Consider the following 16,486-nt stretch of genomic DNA (forward strand, 5'->3'; position numbering starts at 1 on the left):
ATACCTGAAGTGCATTATTATGATGTTAGATACCGTAGGCAATGCTTTAATCGGATAGTAAACCAGAATAAAATATCGTGATTTATATGCCGAGCTTGTGCACAGTGAGGGAGCCAGGTGGTGCACGCATCACTGACCACTTGCCTAGAGACTTGGCTGAGGAGAAGCCATCTTTTATCAGTATCCCGGAGCTCGTCATTATCATTGTCTATTATACGGATCATCCAAGCATTATTGGATCCCTGACTGCTGCCAGCTTCATCTGTTACTGAGGACACCGCGTCTGGTTGGATGAGTAAGCCTTTTTCACGTTTTATGGCTATAATCCCGTGTTATAGGTTGTCCAATCGTTAACACTTTTGCGCACCCAGCGCGCCACCCCTCAACTATGCGATTTGGGTCCCAGCGTTTCACGGGAGCGCGCGTTAATTCTGAAAAGTTTATACTCTCTTCAGGGGGCATTAGGTTGGTGTTGGAAAAGTTGTTCAATGTCAACCAATATTATTTGACTAGTTGTATATGAAAAGTGCTGAAATTGTCCCAAGTTTCAGTACTGCAGCGTAAATAAAAAGGGAGATTTTTTTTTTTTTTTTTTTTCAACGTATTTTACACATTTTCAAGTCTACACTGAATTCTGAACACACGTTTCAGATATAATTATTCTGTGACAATTTTCTGACACATTAGCATATAATAAAGGACCTTGAGATATAGAATTTCCAAAACATCTTTAGTTTTCCTAATACAAATGTTCAAAGTTCCCCCCAAAAATTATGCAAATATGGCATGTTTATTGCTATTATAAAATCAATAAATGAACTTAGAGAAAAATGAAAACTCACCAATGTAGAGAGATGCCCTCCACATATACTGTGTAAGTTTCATGTAAATTGAATAAAAAATGAATCAGTTTTGTAAACATTTGTGTCAATTGAAAAAAACCCAAAAAGAATAAAGTCTAAGGTTCTAAAATCTGTGGCTGAGGTTGACATCAGCCAATTTTCTCCAAAATTGGCATCCTTACAGATAGGCTTACGTACAATCAGGTGTGTAAATTTGATGCAAATCGCCCCCCCAAAAAAAAAAAATGAAAAAAAAAAACTTTTTTTTTTTCCTAAATTTTTTTTCCAATTAAACTACTGTAACCCCGTGATTATCCGGGATTCAAACATCCGGAAAACGCCCTTATACGGCCAAAATCGTGATTGGATAAAGTTATCACAATATCCGGCCAAAATGGCCACAGGAACCGGATAAAAGCTGGTTTGGCTGGATGAAAATACGGCCATACCGTATTAATCCCGTCTGTGGCTCTAGACGCATGGTTGAGGAGGGGGGTGGGGTGGGTGGGTGGTGTTGGGAGGGTGGGAGGGGTGCGTCAGGAGGGACCACCTGGGTACAGGAATTACCATTAATTTTAGAACAATTAATCATAGCCAAAAACAAATGAAATAACTACTAGTAATTATGTAATAACAAATAAATAAGTTTCCTAAAAGCATTGTGCACAGGCTGAAGTTTCCTTAAAAAATATTGTGAATTTTTTTCCTCCTGGCGGCCTACGTAACGCGCTATCCCAAGTGGACCCGTCCAACACTGGTCAACCCATGTGCGTCCGTCCCTCGTGTTATACACAGTGCTGCACCATTAGTGAAATATTTTTTTAAATAACTTTTTTATTTTCATAGTAACTTTGAACATTTTTGGCCAAGACTATGTTTGGTAGCAGCATCAATCGTTCTGGAGGTGTTAAGAGGAAGAAAGTTGTCCTAACAATTAAAGACAAGTCACAGTTATACGCCTCAAACAGTGCGGCCTCACAGTGTTGCGCCATTAGTGAAATATTTTTTTAAATAACTTTCTTAATTTTCATAGTAATTTTGAACATTTTTGGCCAAGAATATGTCTGGTAGCAGCATCAATCGTTCTGGAAGTGTTAAGAGGAAGAAGATTGTCCTAGCAATTAAAGACAAGTTACGTGTTGTTCAAACTGTGAGGCGTCACAGGCAGCCAAGCGCCTTCAACAAGTGAGGCGCCACAGGCAAGCCAAGCCCCTTCAACAAGTGAGGCGCCACAGGCAAGCCAAGCCCCTTCAACAAGTGAGGCATTACAGGCAAGCCAAGCGCTTTCAACAAGTGACGCGCCACAGGCAAGCCAAGCGCTTTCAACAAGTGAGGCGCAAGCAAGCGCCTTTAACAAGTGAGGCGTCACAGGCAAGCCAAGCGCCTTCAACAAGTGAGGGCATGCAAGCGCTTCAACAAGTGAGGTGCAAGCAAGCGCTTTCAACAAGTGAGGCCTCACTGGCAACCCAAATGCCCTCAACCAGTGAGGCTTCAGCAGCTGGCAGTCAAAACTAACTTAGCTTAATGACCTGTACAGTAATTTTAAGTGTTAATTTTAGTGTTGTGTTAGTATAGGTTACGTAAATTGTTAAGAATTTTTAACTTCAAGATGTGTGGCATCAATCAAGAAGACGAACACCAACAAGGTAAGTTGAGGTTTCTAGTTGAATATTTAATAATTGTATGTGGCAAGGCAATTCAAATTATGTTGTTTGTAGTATAAAAATAGTTGGAAATGGTCACTTTTGGACTCGTAGGTGAAAAAGTACCATTATCCGAAAAATGTGATAATCCGGCTGGGGGTCCTTCCCATATAGTCCGGATGATCGAGTGGAGACAGTAATTATAATATTTGTTTAATATATGGTATTTTGACAGCAAAGAGTCATAGCTATGATTTCAGTTGACACTTTTGATTGATAATCGATTTTGACCATTTTGGCATAATTTTCACAACTACTTCAATATTTTTTTTCTCCCTTCCTATTTATGCTACGATGCTGAAACTTGGACCAGATGAAACACTTTTCATATAGAACTTGTTAAAAAAAGTTTGATTGAAATCGAACGAGTTTTCATTTATTGCATTTTTGGAACCTAATGCCCCCTTCAACTTTGTCACCTCAATTCTCATCCTACGAGATTAAATTTGGTATCATTGTGTTCGCAATAGAATTCTCTACAGCACTAAATGCATATAAACTCCAAAAGCCTGGCTAATTACCCGCAGCAAACAGAGAAAGTGCGAACGAGTTACCCAGGAGCGCGCAAAAGTGATAAAATGTGTTCACTCTTTTCACTCTGGTCACCTCAATTTTCGTCCTAGGTCTTTCATTTTGGTATCAATGGGTTCGCAATAGAATTCTCTAGAGGAATATTAGCATATAAAATAAAAAAACCTGGTCACGCTCCACCCCCCGACGAGTTGAAGACGGGTCACGCGTTAGCCGCGAGTGAGCGCCCAGACGCCTTCCAGCTACACTCCCAATTCCTGCCCACAAATGTTTAGTGGAGTCCTTCTATCTGTTGTGTAGCAGTTGTACATCACATAAGCATTGTAGATAGCCATTTTCACAAAATAGAAGGTCATTTTCTTCGTCCATTTGTGAAGTGATAATATTAGATCATTTGGTCAAAGTGATCAACACCTTTCATGTTTGTACAGTATTGTAGTCACAGATTGCATTTGGCTTGTTGACAGTTACCTGCTGCACTGAGGTTGTTCCATCACGATAGGCACGCCTTTTAAAACCAGTCCCCAAAAAATTGGACAAAAACCTGATTTTTGGCAATTATTTTAGTGGACGACGCAGCATTGCGTCATCACCGAGATTACCGACAGTAAATGGATGACGCAATGCGTCAAAGTGTTAAGACGCTAGACCATCAAAAAACACCAGTGTGTTTCCCCTAATCAGTCAACCCCCTTTCAATGAATGTAAGTGGATACACTCATAGTCATATAGAAATTACATAGTGTTAATTTCACAGAGTAGAGTTAATCTACGAGGGAGGATAGCCCTTTCCAGTGAATCACGTGTCTGCCAAGCCAACACGCCTAAACAGGATTAGACTGGTTATGGAAGACTGTCTGACGCATTCCACTCGAACAGCTTGACAGCTAAGATTTTGTTTCATGTTATAATATTGTAGTTAGTCTACTAACTTTATAACTTGACTAATTAATTACATTTATTATTGAAATTATTTCAACATTCATAATTAATAGATGGTTCCAGCATTACTGGTTCTACCCCCCCAAAAGTGTGCAGGGGAAATAATCCAAGTAACATTTAGAAGTTTTTACAGTCCACTTCTCTAATATTTATTTAAATTAATTATTTACTTTATTATTATATCAGATTATATGTTGGAGAGTTTTCCCCCCACACTCACAGCCTGGTTAATCAGGTACTCTTTAGAGGTGTTTGTCGAGTTGAATACATAAAATGATAAAATATCTGTTTATTATGAGTTCATGATAATGATACATAGGTGAGGAAACAAAGACATTACATTTCAAAAATATTACAAATAGTAAATCATTAAATTTACCAATATCAGATTACCAAAATATGAAATACAGGCAAAATGAAAGTATGTACTACTCAATAAACAAAATACTTATTATTATAACTAAAAAGAAAAGACTTTAAAGTCTTTTCTTGATTAGTGAACTTGATTAAATAATCCAGTTCATAAGCTGAAATAATAGCTGACAATACAAATTTTTATCTCCAAGATTCAAAACTTTTAACTTCATACAAGTTCACAGTGCATTTGTCAACATTATTACTCTTCTCGAAACAACAGCAGCAATGTAAACAAAAAGATTAGGCTACACCAAATATACATAGTTCACTTTAGCCTGAAATCACCAGTCATATGCATCATCTCTGGTACTCCAACTTACAGAGCACTTTCCAAATTTGTGTATATATAAAAATGTAAATTAATTTTGTATATCACCAAAATATTACCCAGCAAAACTGTCCATGTAATTAAAAATAATGTAATATTGTATAATATTTTCAGCAAGAAATTCATTTACTACAAGTACACAAATTATACATAGGAGAAACATCAAGTTCATTGCAAATGGTTACCAACACAGTTCATCTTTATGTTTATGGGTGGCCTAACCAATACTAAAGTTGCCTACTATACATACTTCCTTAGTGCATTTTAATTCGAGTCACTCAGTTCTTGGAGTATAGTAATACAGTACTTATCCCTAACTTGTCGTTTCAATATAAAAAGCATCAGTTTATGGTATTTTTGGGATGATCTTTTGCTGGACAATTTTTCCGTAACCACCTCGCCCACTGTCGTAATCTGTTCGATACTCATCACGAACCTGTAAAACAAACAGCATTCACAAAATTGTTTAATCATGTGTGACCTTTTTGCTTTTAATAATGACACAATTTTATCAAATTTAAATCCTGATTGCATAAGGCCCATAATCTATTTTTTATGGATTAATTCAATTTATGACATAGCACTCATTTATTTTCAACCGATAAAAGAATTTCCACAGTGCAAAGTTATCTAGAAAAGAAAGCATTGAATGTAATGATACACCAGTTCCTGGGGTGAACCCCGGAGGCTCCCTGAAGCTATCTTTATGATCAAGTGCCATACTACTCGAGTGTCATCAGTCGCGGAGTTGTTGCGTGCCTACAGGGGACCACAAGCCAGAACCTGCCTGGCCTCCCCTCAGAGAGGAAAAGGAAGCGAAAGCACATGAATACCTTACATATAAAGTTCTGATAATTTCTTTAACGATCATTTTTGCCATCACCAGGCATCCAGAAAGGTAGGTGTAACAAAACAGCAAACCACTACATGGTTTAATACTAGACACAAAATCATAATATCAAAAGAACGCCTTCAAAAAATAAAACGACTAAAACTTCATCAAACTAACCCCCTTCCCCCCTCATTAGCTCCACACCCCCCTCATTGGGGAAGAGGAAGCCGGAACTGCCACCAGCTTGGTTCTTGAATGAGAAAAGATTGCTGGACAGAGGGAGAGTAGGGTGCCAGGGCGAGTAACGAGGGTAACCACCGAAAAAAACGGTGGCCTGCAAGCAGCAGTGTAAAGCCATTACAGGACATAACATAAGAAGCACCCCCGGCCGAACTAACCAAACAACCACAAATGAGAACCCCCAGGAAGCCCACCGCTACATTCTTTGCTAGAAAAGAAGGAGCAGGCTGAACAAAACGGCCACCAGGCTCAAAAGAACAAAACTCCTAGTGCAGCAACAAAGCAGGAAGCGCACCAACCCGACCACCAGAGGCAAATGCAAACAAAACAAAACTGACCAGAAAAAAACATGGACCAAATGGGCCACCACAAACCTGGGAGAAGAAAAAAATAGAGAACCAGTCCAAAGAACGAGAAGCCTCAGGCAGCGGAAGAACAGCCTAGAGGTGAAATAAAGTACGAGAAAACTTGTGAAACAAGTCAACAGGGCAGAAGTGACAACCACCCCTAATGGTTGACAGCTGACTGGACAGCGCTCGGGATTCGTAGTCCTAAGGTTCCGGGTTTGATCCCCGGCAGAGGCGGAATGGGCAGTTTCTTTCACCTTGATGCACTTGTTCACCTAGCAGTAAATAGATACCTGAGAGGTGACAGCTGCTACGGGCTGCTTCCTGGGAATGTGTAACAAAAGGGGGCCTGGGCCACGGGGGCCCAGGCCTTTGAACTGGGCCACGGGGACGCTAAGCCTTGAAATCATCTCAAGATCACCCCGAACACAAGCCGAGGCAGCTTCGCCAATGCTGCACAAAAGAAGCGACAGCATTTGGCACAAGACAAACAAGAAAAGCCAAGAGAGGAGAAAACAACCCAGTCAAAACAACAACCTGATCATACAAATGGCGATAAACATGTGTCAAATACTAGACGCGTATTGAGCAAAGAGAAAGTCGAACCAAATTGAGGTACCTCACCCGCCCGACCTGCCAATAAAGGCAGAGCCGTGGAAAAATACTCAGGTTCAAACACCGAGCAAGCAGGGCCTGAAACCAAGGCTGGGGGTGGCCAAGGGACACAAGAATCACTCACCCTCTGTATAATTCCATACGAGCCAGAACCCAGAGCAAACGTTGGACCAGGGAGAAAGGTATTGCTTTCCCACCCCTCTCCTCAACTAATCCTGCCAAAAAGCATCCACAGCAGGGGGCCTCTCAGTCGGGAAATGGTGCCACGTACAAAGGAAGATGTCAAAACCAAGCTGATGCAGAGAGGTCCACATCCGGGTGCCCGAATGTCCAGTAAAGCCAAAGGAAGGATTCAGCGTCGATTGTTCACTCCGTGAAAGAGGAATGAAGTGAAACGAGCAGTTCGCCAGGATGTTGGATACTCCTTTTGTGTGATCGGCACAGAAGGCCTATAGAAATCCCCCATGTGGTTGGGGGGCATTCAATGTCTGCCATCGACTGGGGTTGGCACCCAGAAAGGTAGGCATAACAAAACAAACCCAACTTGATAAAGAGCAACTGAAAACCGAACAGGGAGGCAGAACTCCCCCTACAACTTAAGGAAATAAGCAAACGTCACACCTAATTGCCTGTCAGCGCAAATCCCCCCCCCCCCCCCAAGACATCCTGCTCGGAGACTGAGCATCGAAAAGGAAATGGAACCACCGACAGGATTGAGGGAGGGTTGCCAGGTAGCCTCAGTGGCTCACCCAGAAAATGGTGTTTCATTACATTCAATACTGATTTTCTGTGGGAGCATCTATGGCTCTATGGAGCTACTTCACCAAAGAGAAAGAATTAAGGACTTACCTGGGAGGTGGACACCACTCCCTCCTCAACTCAAAGTCGAGACAACTAGTTGCAACCTGCGACCCAAAGTCACACATGGATGACGTTGAAGAGATAACGTGCGGCCAGGACCCTGTTCGACCTCCAAAATCTCTGCACACGAATGTCAGCCCAGAACATATTGCCGAAGACAGCAGTCAAAGCAGCAAACTTACGAACGTTGTGGGCACGAGGATAGACTTCAGGCTGGCTAGACTTAATAACCCTGCGGACAAACTGGGAGACCCAAGCCCTGGAACATGGAAGGAGGGAAACCGGATCAACCCAAAGAGCATCCCTGGCCATAGAAGCGGAGGCACGCAAGTAACAGCAAAGAGCCGCAACCGGATACAACTCATGATGCACCTCTAGCCTGACCAACCAAGCATCAATGACCTAAAGACCCCTCCTGAAAGCAGCCATCTCGTACTTTGCCAAAAGAGAAGAAGGCTACAACCGAACAAACCTACCACCAGGACCGAAAGAGCAGAAACCCCTGCGCCTGAGGAGAGCATGAAGCTCACCAATATTTGGAATCAAATGACGGTCCTGAAAAAGCCAAGAAAGAAAGGACAAGACAACCCAATCAGAAACAGAAGACAAATTACAAAGAGAGAAAATGGCAGAAAGAATGCCAGGAAACTTCATGCTGTCACTGAGATGAAGCTCGCAAGTGGGACACCATACCTTGAAGTTACCTTGAGGTGATTCCGGGGCTCAGTGACCCCGCGGCCCGGTCATCGACCAGGCCTTCTCATTGCTGGACTGGTCAACCAGGCTGTTGGATGCGGCTGCTCGCAACCTGACGTATGAGTCACAGCCTGGTTGATCAGGTATGCTTTGGAGATGTTTGTCAAGTTCTTCCTTGAATACTGTCAGGGGTTGGCCAGTTAGGCCCTTATGTGTAGCGGAAGCGTGTTGAACAGTCTCGGCCTCTGATGTTGATAAGAGTTCTCTCTCAGAGTACCTGTTGCACCTCTGCTCTTCAACAGGGGTATTCTGCACATCCTGCCATGCCTTCTGATCTCATGTGCTGTTATTTCTGTGTGCAGGTTTGGGACCAGCCCCTCTACTATTTTCCATGTGTAAATTATTATGTATCTCTCCCACCTGCGCTCAAGAGAATACAGGTTTAGGCTCTTTAGTCGGTCCCAATAGCTTAGATGTTTTACCGAGTGGATTCTAGCAGTAAAGGATCTCAGCACGCTCTCCAGGTCAGCAATTTCTCCAGCTTTGAAAGGGGCTGTCATTGTGCAGCAGTATTCCACTCTAGAGAGCACTAGCGTCTTAAAAAGTATCATCATCATCGGTATAGCATCTCTAGTGTGAAAGGTTCTTGTTATCCAACCTGTCATTTTTCTTGCAGTTGTGACGGCTACTTTATTGTGTTCTTTAAAGGTAAGGTCTTCCGACATCAGTACACCCAAATCCTTTACATTGCCTTTCCGTTCAATGTTATGATTTGACCGAGTTTTGTACGTGGTTTCCGTTTTTATATTTTCATTTTTTCCGTAGTGCATGAGCTGGAACTTATCTTCGTTAAACACCATATTATTTTCTGTAGCCCATAGAAAGACCTGATTTACATCTGATTGGAGGTTTGCCGTGTCCTCTATGTTGCCTAGTGTCATCTGCAAAGGATGATACAGTACTATAGGTTGTGTCCTTGTCTGTATCTGATATGAGGATGAGAAAAAGTACTGGAGCAAGCACAGTACCCTGGGTGACTGTGCTCTTTACAGTTGATGGTCCGGATTTTATTTTGTTGACTATTACACATTGGGTTCTATTAGTCAGGAAATTGTAGATCCATTTGCCTATTTTCCCGGTAATTCCTTTTGAACGCATTTTATGTGCAATAACACCACGGTCACATTTGTCAAAAGCTTTTGCGAAATCTGTGTAAATTACATCAGCGTTTTGTTCGTCTTCCATGGCATCTAGTGCCATGTCATAGTGGTCCAGCAACTGTGATAGGCAAGAGCGCCCTATTCTGAAACCATGTTGTCCGGGGTTATGGAGGTGTTGTGATTCCATGTATTTTGTGATCTTACTTCTTAGCACTCTCTCAAAGATTTTTATGATGTGCGATGTTAGTGCTATCGGTCTGTAATTTTTTACCTCTGCCTTATTTCCTCCTTTATTGAGCGGTGCTCTCTCTGCTGTTTTTAATGTGTCAGGGATAATGCCAGTATCGAGGCTTTGTCTCGAAAGAATGTGAAGGGCGTGCGATAGCGTTTTTTTTACAGATCTTGATGAATATAGTTCCAAGAGTCAGGGCCTGGTGCAGAGTGCATAGGCATACTGTTTATGGGTTCTTCAAAATCCAGTGGGGATAGGGTGACATCTGATATATGATTTGATGTTGATATCATACCCATGAAAAATTCATTTGGGTTATCAATCTTCAGTGTGTTCAGTAGCTCGCTGAAAACAGAGTCGTACTGATTCCTCAGTATTTCGCTCATTTCTTTGTTGTCATCAGTGAAAGTTCCATCTCCCTTTTGCAGGGGCCCGATACTAGATGTGGATTTTGATCTTGATTTTGCATAGAAGAAGAAATATTTTGGATTTCTCTATTTCACTGATGGCCTTTTGCTCTCCTTGCCTCTCCTGGGTTTTGTATGATTCTTGTAGCTTTAGTTCAATTGTTTCTATTTCTCTACCTAACCTTTTACGCCGTTCTTGAGATAGGGGGCGACTCTCAAGTTGTTCCACGATTCGTTTTCTTCGCCTCTAGAGGGAACGACGTTCCCATTCCAATATGCATCTCTCTCTCTTTTTTTTCTTAGGGGTATACAGTTTGAACATATTTCTAGTGCTACTGAGCTTATTATTTTCCAGGCACTGGTTCAGGTTTGCATTTTCTAGCTGTTCTTCCCATCTTATTTCTGTAACGTCTTGGTTTATTTGCTCCCAGTTTATCTGTTTATTATTGAAGTTGAATTTCCTGAAATCTCCATCGGGAATCGGGACTGGTTTTGAAGGTTTATTTCCCATGCTAGTCAGAACTTCAATTAAATTGTGATCTGAGTAACGGATATTTGTAATCATTATGTTCCGGATCAATTCATTATTATTAGTGAAAATGAGGTCCAGCGTGTTCTCCTTCCTAGTTGGTTCTACTATTTGCTGGTTTAAGGCAAACCTGTAGCAGGTCATTTGCATGTGCCTGTTCATTTAGGCTATTTCCTGGAATTCTCTCTGATACAACCGTATCAGCTATGGCCTTCCATTTCAGGTGCCGTAGGTTGAAGTCCCCAAGCAGGATGATGTTTGGGGCTGGATTTGTGAGGTTTTCCAAGCAGTGTTCTATTTTCATTAGTTGGTCTTTAAACGGCTGATGATTTGCCTCCGGTGACTTATATACAAGGACTATAACTACATTTAAGATCTCTATTTTGATTATTAGCACTTCCACCATATCATTTGAGGTGTTTAGCAGCTCAGTACAGATGAGTGTGTCCTTGATATAGAGGCTGATCCCACCCTGTAGCCTGTGTTTCCTGTCACATCTGAAAAGATTGTACTCTGAAATCCATATTTCACCATCATGGTAGTCCTTCGTGTGAGTTTCCTTTAGGGCTGCAAACACTGCATTTGCCTCATGTAAGAGGCCATCTATGAAGTGCACTTTGTTACATTTGCGTGTTTTTATACCCTGAATGTTGGCAAATAAAAATGATGTTATGTTTGTGGAAGTGCTGGATGCTTTACTTGGTGTTAATATCTGAGGCTCTGGTAATTACCTAGGTGTAGTTACAGGATGAGAGCTATGCTCGTGGTGTCCCGTCTTCCCAGCACTCTTTGTCATATAACGCTTTGAAACTACTGACGGTCTTGGCCTCCACCACCTTCTCACCTAACCTGTTCCAACCGTCTACCACTCTGTTTGCGAAAGTGAATTTTCTTACATTCCTTCGGCATCTGTTTAGCTATTTTAAATCTATGACCTCTTGTTCTTAAAGTTCCAGGTCTCAGGAAATCTTCCCTTCCGATTTTATCAATTGCTATTACTATTTTGTATGTAGTGATCATATCACCTCTTTTTCTTCTGTCTTCTAGTTTTGGCATATTTAATGCCTCTAACCTCTCCTCGCAGATCTTGCCCTTCAGTTCTGGGAGCCACTTAGTAGCATGTCTTTGCACCTTTTCCAGTTTGTTGATGTGCTTCTTAAGATATGGGCACCACACAACTGCTGCATATTCTAGCTTTGGTCTAACAAAAGTCTTGAACAATTTCTTTAGTATATCGCCATTCATGTATTTAAAAGCAATTCTGAAGTTAGAAAGCGTGGCATAGGCTCCTCGCACAATATTCTTTATGTGGTCCTCAGGTGATAGTTTTCTATCTAGAACCACCCCTAGATCTCTTTCTTTATCAGAATTCTTTAAAGATTTCTCACATAATATGTAGATTGTGTGAGGTCTATGTTCTCCTATTCCACATTCCATAACATGGCATTTATTAACATTAAATTCCATTTGCCAAGTGGTGCTCCATATACTTATTTTGTCCAGGTCATCTTGAAGGGCATGACAATCATCTAAGTATCATATCCTTCATATTATCTTAGCATCATCAGCAAACATGTTCATATAATTCTGTATACCAACTGGTAGATCATTTATGTAGACAATAAACATCACTGGTGCAAGAACTGAACCTTGTGGTACTCCACTTGTGACATTTCTCCAGTCCAATACATTGCCTCTGATCACTGCCCTCATTTTTCAATCAGTCAGAAAATTTTTCATCCATGTTAGAAGCTTACCTGTCACCCCTCCAATATTTTCCAGTTTCCAGAACAACCTCTTATGTGGACTCTGTCGAAAGCCTTTTTTAGGTCCAGATAGATGCAGTCAACCCAACCATCTCTTTCCTGTAATATCTCTGTTGCTCGATCATAGAAACTGAGTAAATTCGATACACAGGATCTTCCAGATCAAAAACCATACTGTCTGTCTGATATTATATCATTTCTCTCCAGGTGTTCTACCCATTTAGTTTTAATTATTTTTGATTTTGACTACTACACTTGTCAATGATACCGGTCTATAATTAAGGGGGTCTTCCCTGCTTCCACTTTTGTAGATTGGAACTATGTTAGCCGTTTTCCACACGTCAGCTACAATTCCTGTACACAGGGATGCCTGAAAAATCAGTTGAAGTGGAATGCTGAGCTCAGGTGCACATTCTCTCAGAACCCATGGTGAAACTCCATCTGGACCAACTGCTTTGTTTTTATTTAGCTCCTTGAGCATTTTTTCCACTTCGTCTCTACACACCTCTATGTGCTCTATGTTGTTCTCTGGAATTCTTATTGGATCTGGTTCCCTGAAGATTTCATTTTGTACAAACACACTTTGGAACTTTTCGTTTAATGTTTCACACATTTCCTTTTCATTTTCCGTGAATCTGTTTCCCATTTTCAATCTCTGGATATTATCCTTTACCTGCAATTTGTTGTTTATGAATTTATAGAATAGACCTGATTCTGTTTTACATTTGTCTGCAATCCCTTTTTCAAAATTTCTTTCTGCCTCTCTAATCACTGCCGTGTAGTTGTTTCTTGCACCTTTGTATCGCTGGTATGTTTGGGGGTTTGGCCTCTTCCTGTATTGATTACATTTTTGTGTCTTTTGGTCTCTGGCCCTCTCGCAATTTCTGTTGAACCAATCCTGTTTCCTAGTTCTGCATCTCTGTTTTGGTATAAATTTTTTTGTGCCTTTATCATATATTTCACAAAACTTGACATACATCTCATTCACTTCCTTGCCTAGCAACAAGTCTGTCTAATTATACTCACTAAAAATTTTTCTAAGGTTGCCATAATGTCCTCTCCTAAAGTCAGGTTTTTCAATTGCATTAACCTTCATATTTTCTTCCAGATTATAATGCATTGCACACTTTATTCCCAAAAATATATGGTCACTTTTACCCAAGGGAGGAAGGTACTGAATGTCAAATATTTCTTCCTCCTTCCTGGTAAATATCAAATCTAGCATGGAGGGAACGTCCCCTTCCCTCATCCTCGTAGCTTGTTTAACATGTTGATACAAGAATGTTTCCAGGATGAGGTCTACAAATTTATAGGTTCAAAAATCTTCTGTTTTAGCTTCATATGCTTCTCAGTCTATGGATTTCAAGTTGAAGTCGCCGACTATCAACATTCGTGATCTATCGTTATCTGCTCTTGCTATGATCTCTCTCATTATTGTTATAAGACCTTCTCGTTTACTATCTAGCTCCTCCTTTGACCATGTGCTGCTTGGCGGTGGACTATATGCATTTATGATCATTAGTTTATCATCCTCATGGCAGATCTCTAGTGCTATTATGTCAACTTCTTGTGGACTTGGCAGTCATTATTTCCAACACCTTTAGGTGTTCTTTCACAAGCACAGCAACGCCACCGCCTTTCCTAATTTTTCTGTTCCGTCTCTAAGTTGAGTAGCCCCTTGGGAATATGACCTCATTTAAAATAACTTCAAATTTTGTCTCCGTGAGTGCAACAATGTCTGGTGTCTGCAGCTGTATTACATCATGTAACTCCAGTATCTTCGATCTTACTCCATCTATGTTGGTGTATGCAATCTTCAGGAACTTGTTCCCCCTATTCTTATTATACTCTCTCTAATGATTTTGTTGGTTTGCCTTTATGTACCATTTTACTAGTCTCCCAACCCCTATCACTTTGTAGAAAAATGAATTGATTTCTTATTCACTCCTGCTCTCATTTAAACATTTTGCCTCGGCGAGGTTCAGTTTCAGCTTCTCTCTATCTTCTTTTGAAAGATCTCGTCTTAACGACCACACTTTCCCATCCTCATCACTTTGTAATTTTCTAGCATTCCTTAGTACTTCTTCCATCTGTTTGGCACCATTTAGGGTGATCCTCAAAGGTCAATCTTTCCTTTTTACATATCTGCCTATATGTAGGCAGGTACCTATATTAGGTACCAAGTACCTAATAGGTACCTGGGTGTTAGTCAGCTGTCACGGGCTGCTTCCTGGGGGTGGAGGCCTGGTCGAGGACCGGGCCGCAGGGACACTAAAAAGCCCCGAAATCATCTCGAGATAACCTCAAGATAACCTCGACCAGTCCTGCCGAAAGGCATCTACTGCAATGGCCTCGCAGTCGGGGAACCGCTTAGGCTATTTCTACCCCCCAACCGGGACAGGCTGTCCGCCAGAACGTTGGACACTTCCCGACATAAACTGCCTGGAGAGCCAAACCCCCCGAGAATCCAGCAGACAAATCACTAAGAGACTAGCCCCAAAGAGGCAAGGACCGAAGAGAACCCCTGGTAAGGAGGCCACTGTGTTTGCGTCCTCTCTAGCATTTGACCAAGTTGATGGTAGTCTGGACATTTTTAGCCATTCTTCTCCTCCTCTTGCTAAAAAATCATCCTGGTAAATAGTGTTGTGGCTGCTTTCATCGAGATGGTTTGTCTGTCTTATTCGCTTGGTACCTTTTATATGAAAAGCTGGACATTGTGTGTTGAAACATTCATTCTTATTTAAAGAGTTCTTGCACAGTTCTGGGTGAAAGAGATCACAGCTTTTGGTACATTTACCTGTACTAAGAAGGGTCCTGTACTTTCTGGGATGATCATATTTACATAGTCCAATTGTTCTCCCCGATATCCCATGCTTACAGATACCCCATTTATAGTAGCGGCAGATTTTGGGTCCTTGTTTTGTTTGTCTCAAAATCCCTGGTGCCAATATTGCGCCCAGTTCAGGCGCCACTGCGCCCGACCCCAACTTTGCATCCGACCCTGATGCCAACATCGCATCCGGCCCCGCCCCGCCCCGCCACCAACGTCGGATCCGGCAACGGGCTGAGATGTAGCTCCAATTCTGGTTCTACCTGGGTGTCGTTGACAATTTGTTTGAAAACATTGGAGATTTCCGTACAGGCTGTTAGAAGTGATTCTCTGTGCTCTGCTGGGGTTTTATCCAGAATTGCGATCATCTTCAAGACAGTAATAATATCCTTTTTTGCAGAACCAGTACACCAAGTGGTCTCTGGGACCAATTCTCCTGGCATTATTTGACATATTGGCACATTTACTGTGTATGGCTGCTGAACATAGTTGGCACTGGAAGCACTGGTGGTAATCTTCTTCCTTGTTGCAGTCTGTTCTGAGGGGCCGCCAATCAACGAAGTCAATGATCACCATACAAATGGTGATAGACCCCGCGTCAAAAAGACCAGACACGAAGAGTGGAAGAGAAGACCTAACCAGCCAGGTACCTGACTGTACCGATCTGATGGAAGAGGCAGAGTCGCGGAAAACATCGCGAGTTCGGACACCGAACAACCAGTGCCTGAAACCAAGGTTGGGCTGGCAACAAAGGGGGGGGCCAACAGGACTATCCTCTCCCGGTAAGTCTCCAAACTATCCAGGACCCGAAGCAACAGCTGGACTGGGAGGAAGAGGTACCGGTAAACCCCACCTCGGCCGACCGGGGAGCTGGTCAGCCGAGCGGACAGCACACTGGACTTGTGATCCTGTGGTCCCGGGGTCGATCCCAGGTTCGATCCCGGGCGCCGGCGAGAAACAATGGGCAGAGTTTCTTTCACCCTATGCCCCTGTTACCTAGCAGTAAAATAGGTACCTGGGTGTTAGTCAGCTGTCACGGGCTGCTTCCTGGGGGTTGAGGCCTGGTCGAGGACCGGGCCGTGGGGACACTAAAAAGCCCCGAAATCATCTCGAGATAACCTCGACCAGTCCTGCCGAAAGGCATCTACTGCAATAGCCTCGCAGTCGGGGAACCGCTTAGGCTATTTCTACCCCCCAACCGGGACAGG

General features: G+C 42.2%; 1 protein-coding gene across 1 annotated transcript in view; it reads right to left on the bottom strand.

Moving 5' to 3' along the window:
- Positions 1-4,292: 4,292 nt before the first annotated feature.
- The window catches only part of LOC138371621 (nuclear cap-binding protein subunit 2-like), a 121,095-nt gene continuing 108,901 nt past the window's right edge, over positions 4,293-16,486 (bottom strand). The window contains exon 4 of the mRNA XM_069336578.1: positions 4,293-5,199. Coding sequence (XP_069192679.1) covers positions 5,110-5,199 — 90 coding nt within the window. The 3' untranslated portion in view covers positions 4,293-5,109. The remainder of the gene's footprint in view (positions 5,200-16,486) is intronic.

The sequence above is a fragment of the Procambarus clarkii genome, chromosome 36, assembly GCF_040958095.1.
Source record: "Procambarus clarkii isolate CNS0578487 chromosome 36, FALCON_Pclarkii_2.0, whole genome shotgun sequence".
Lineage (NCBI taxonomy): Eukaryota > Metazoa > Arthropoda > Malacostraca > Decapoda > Cambaridae > Procambarus > Procambarus clarkii.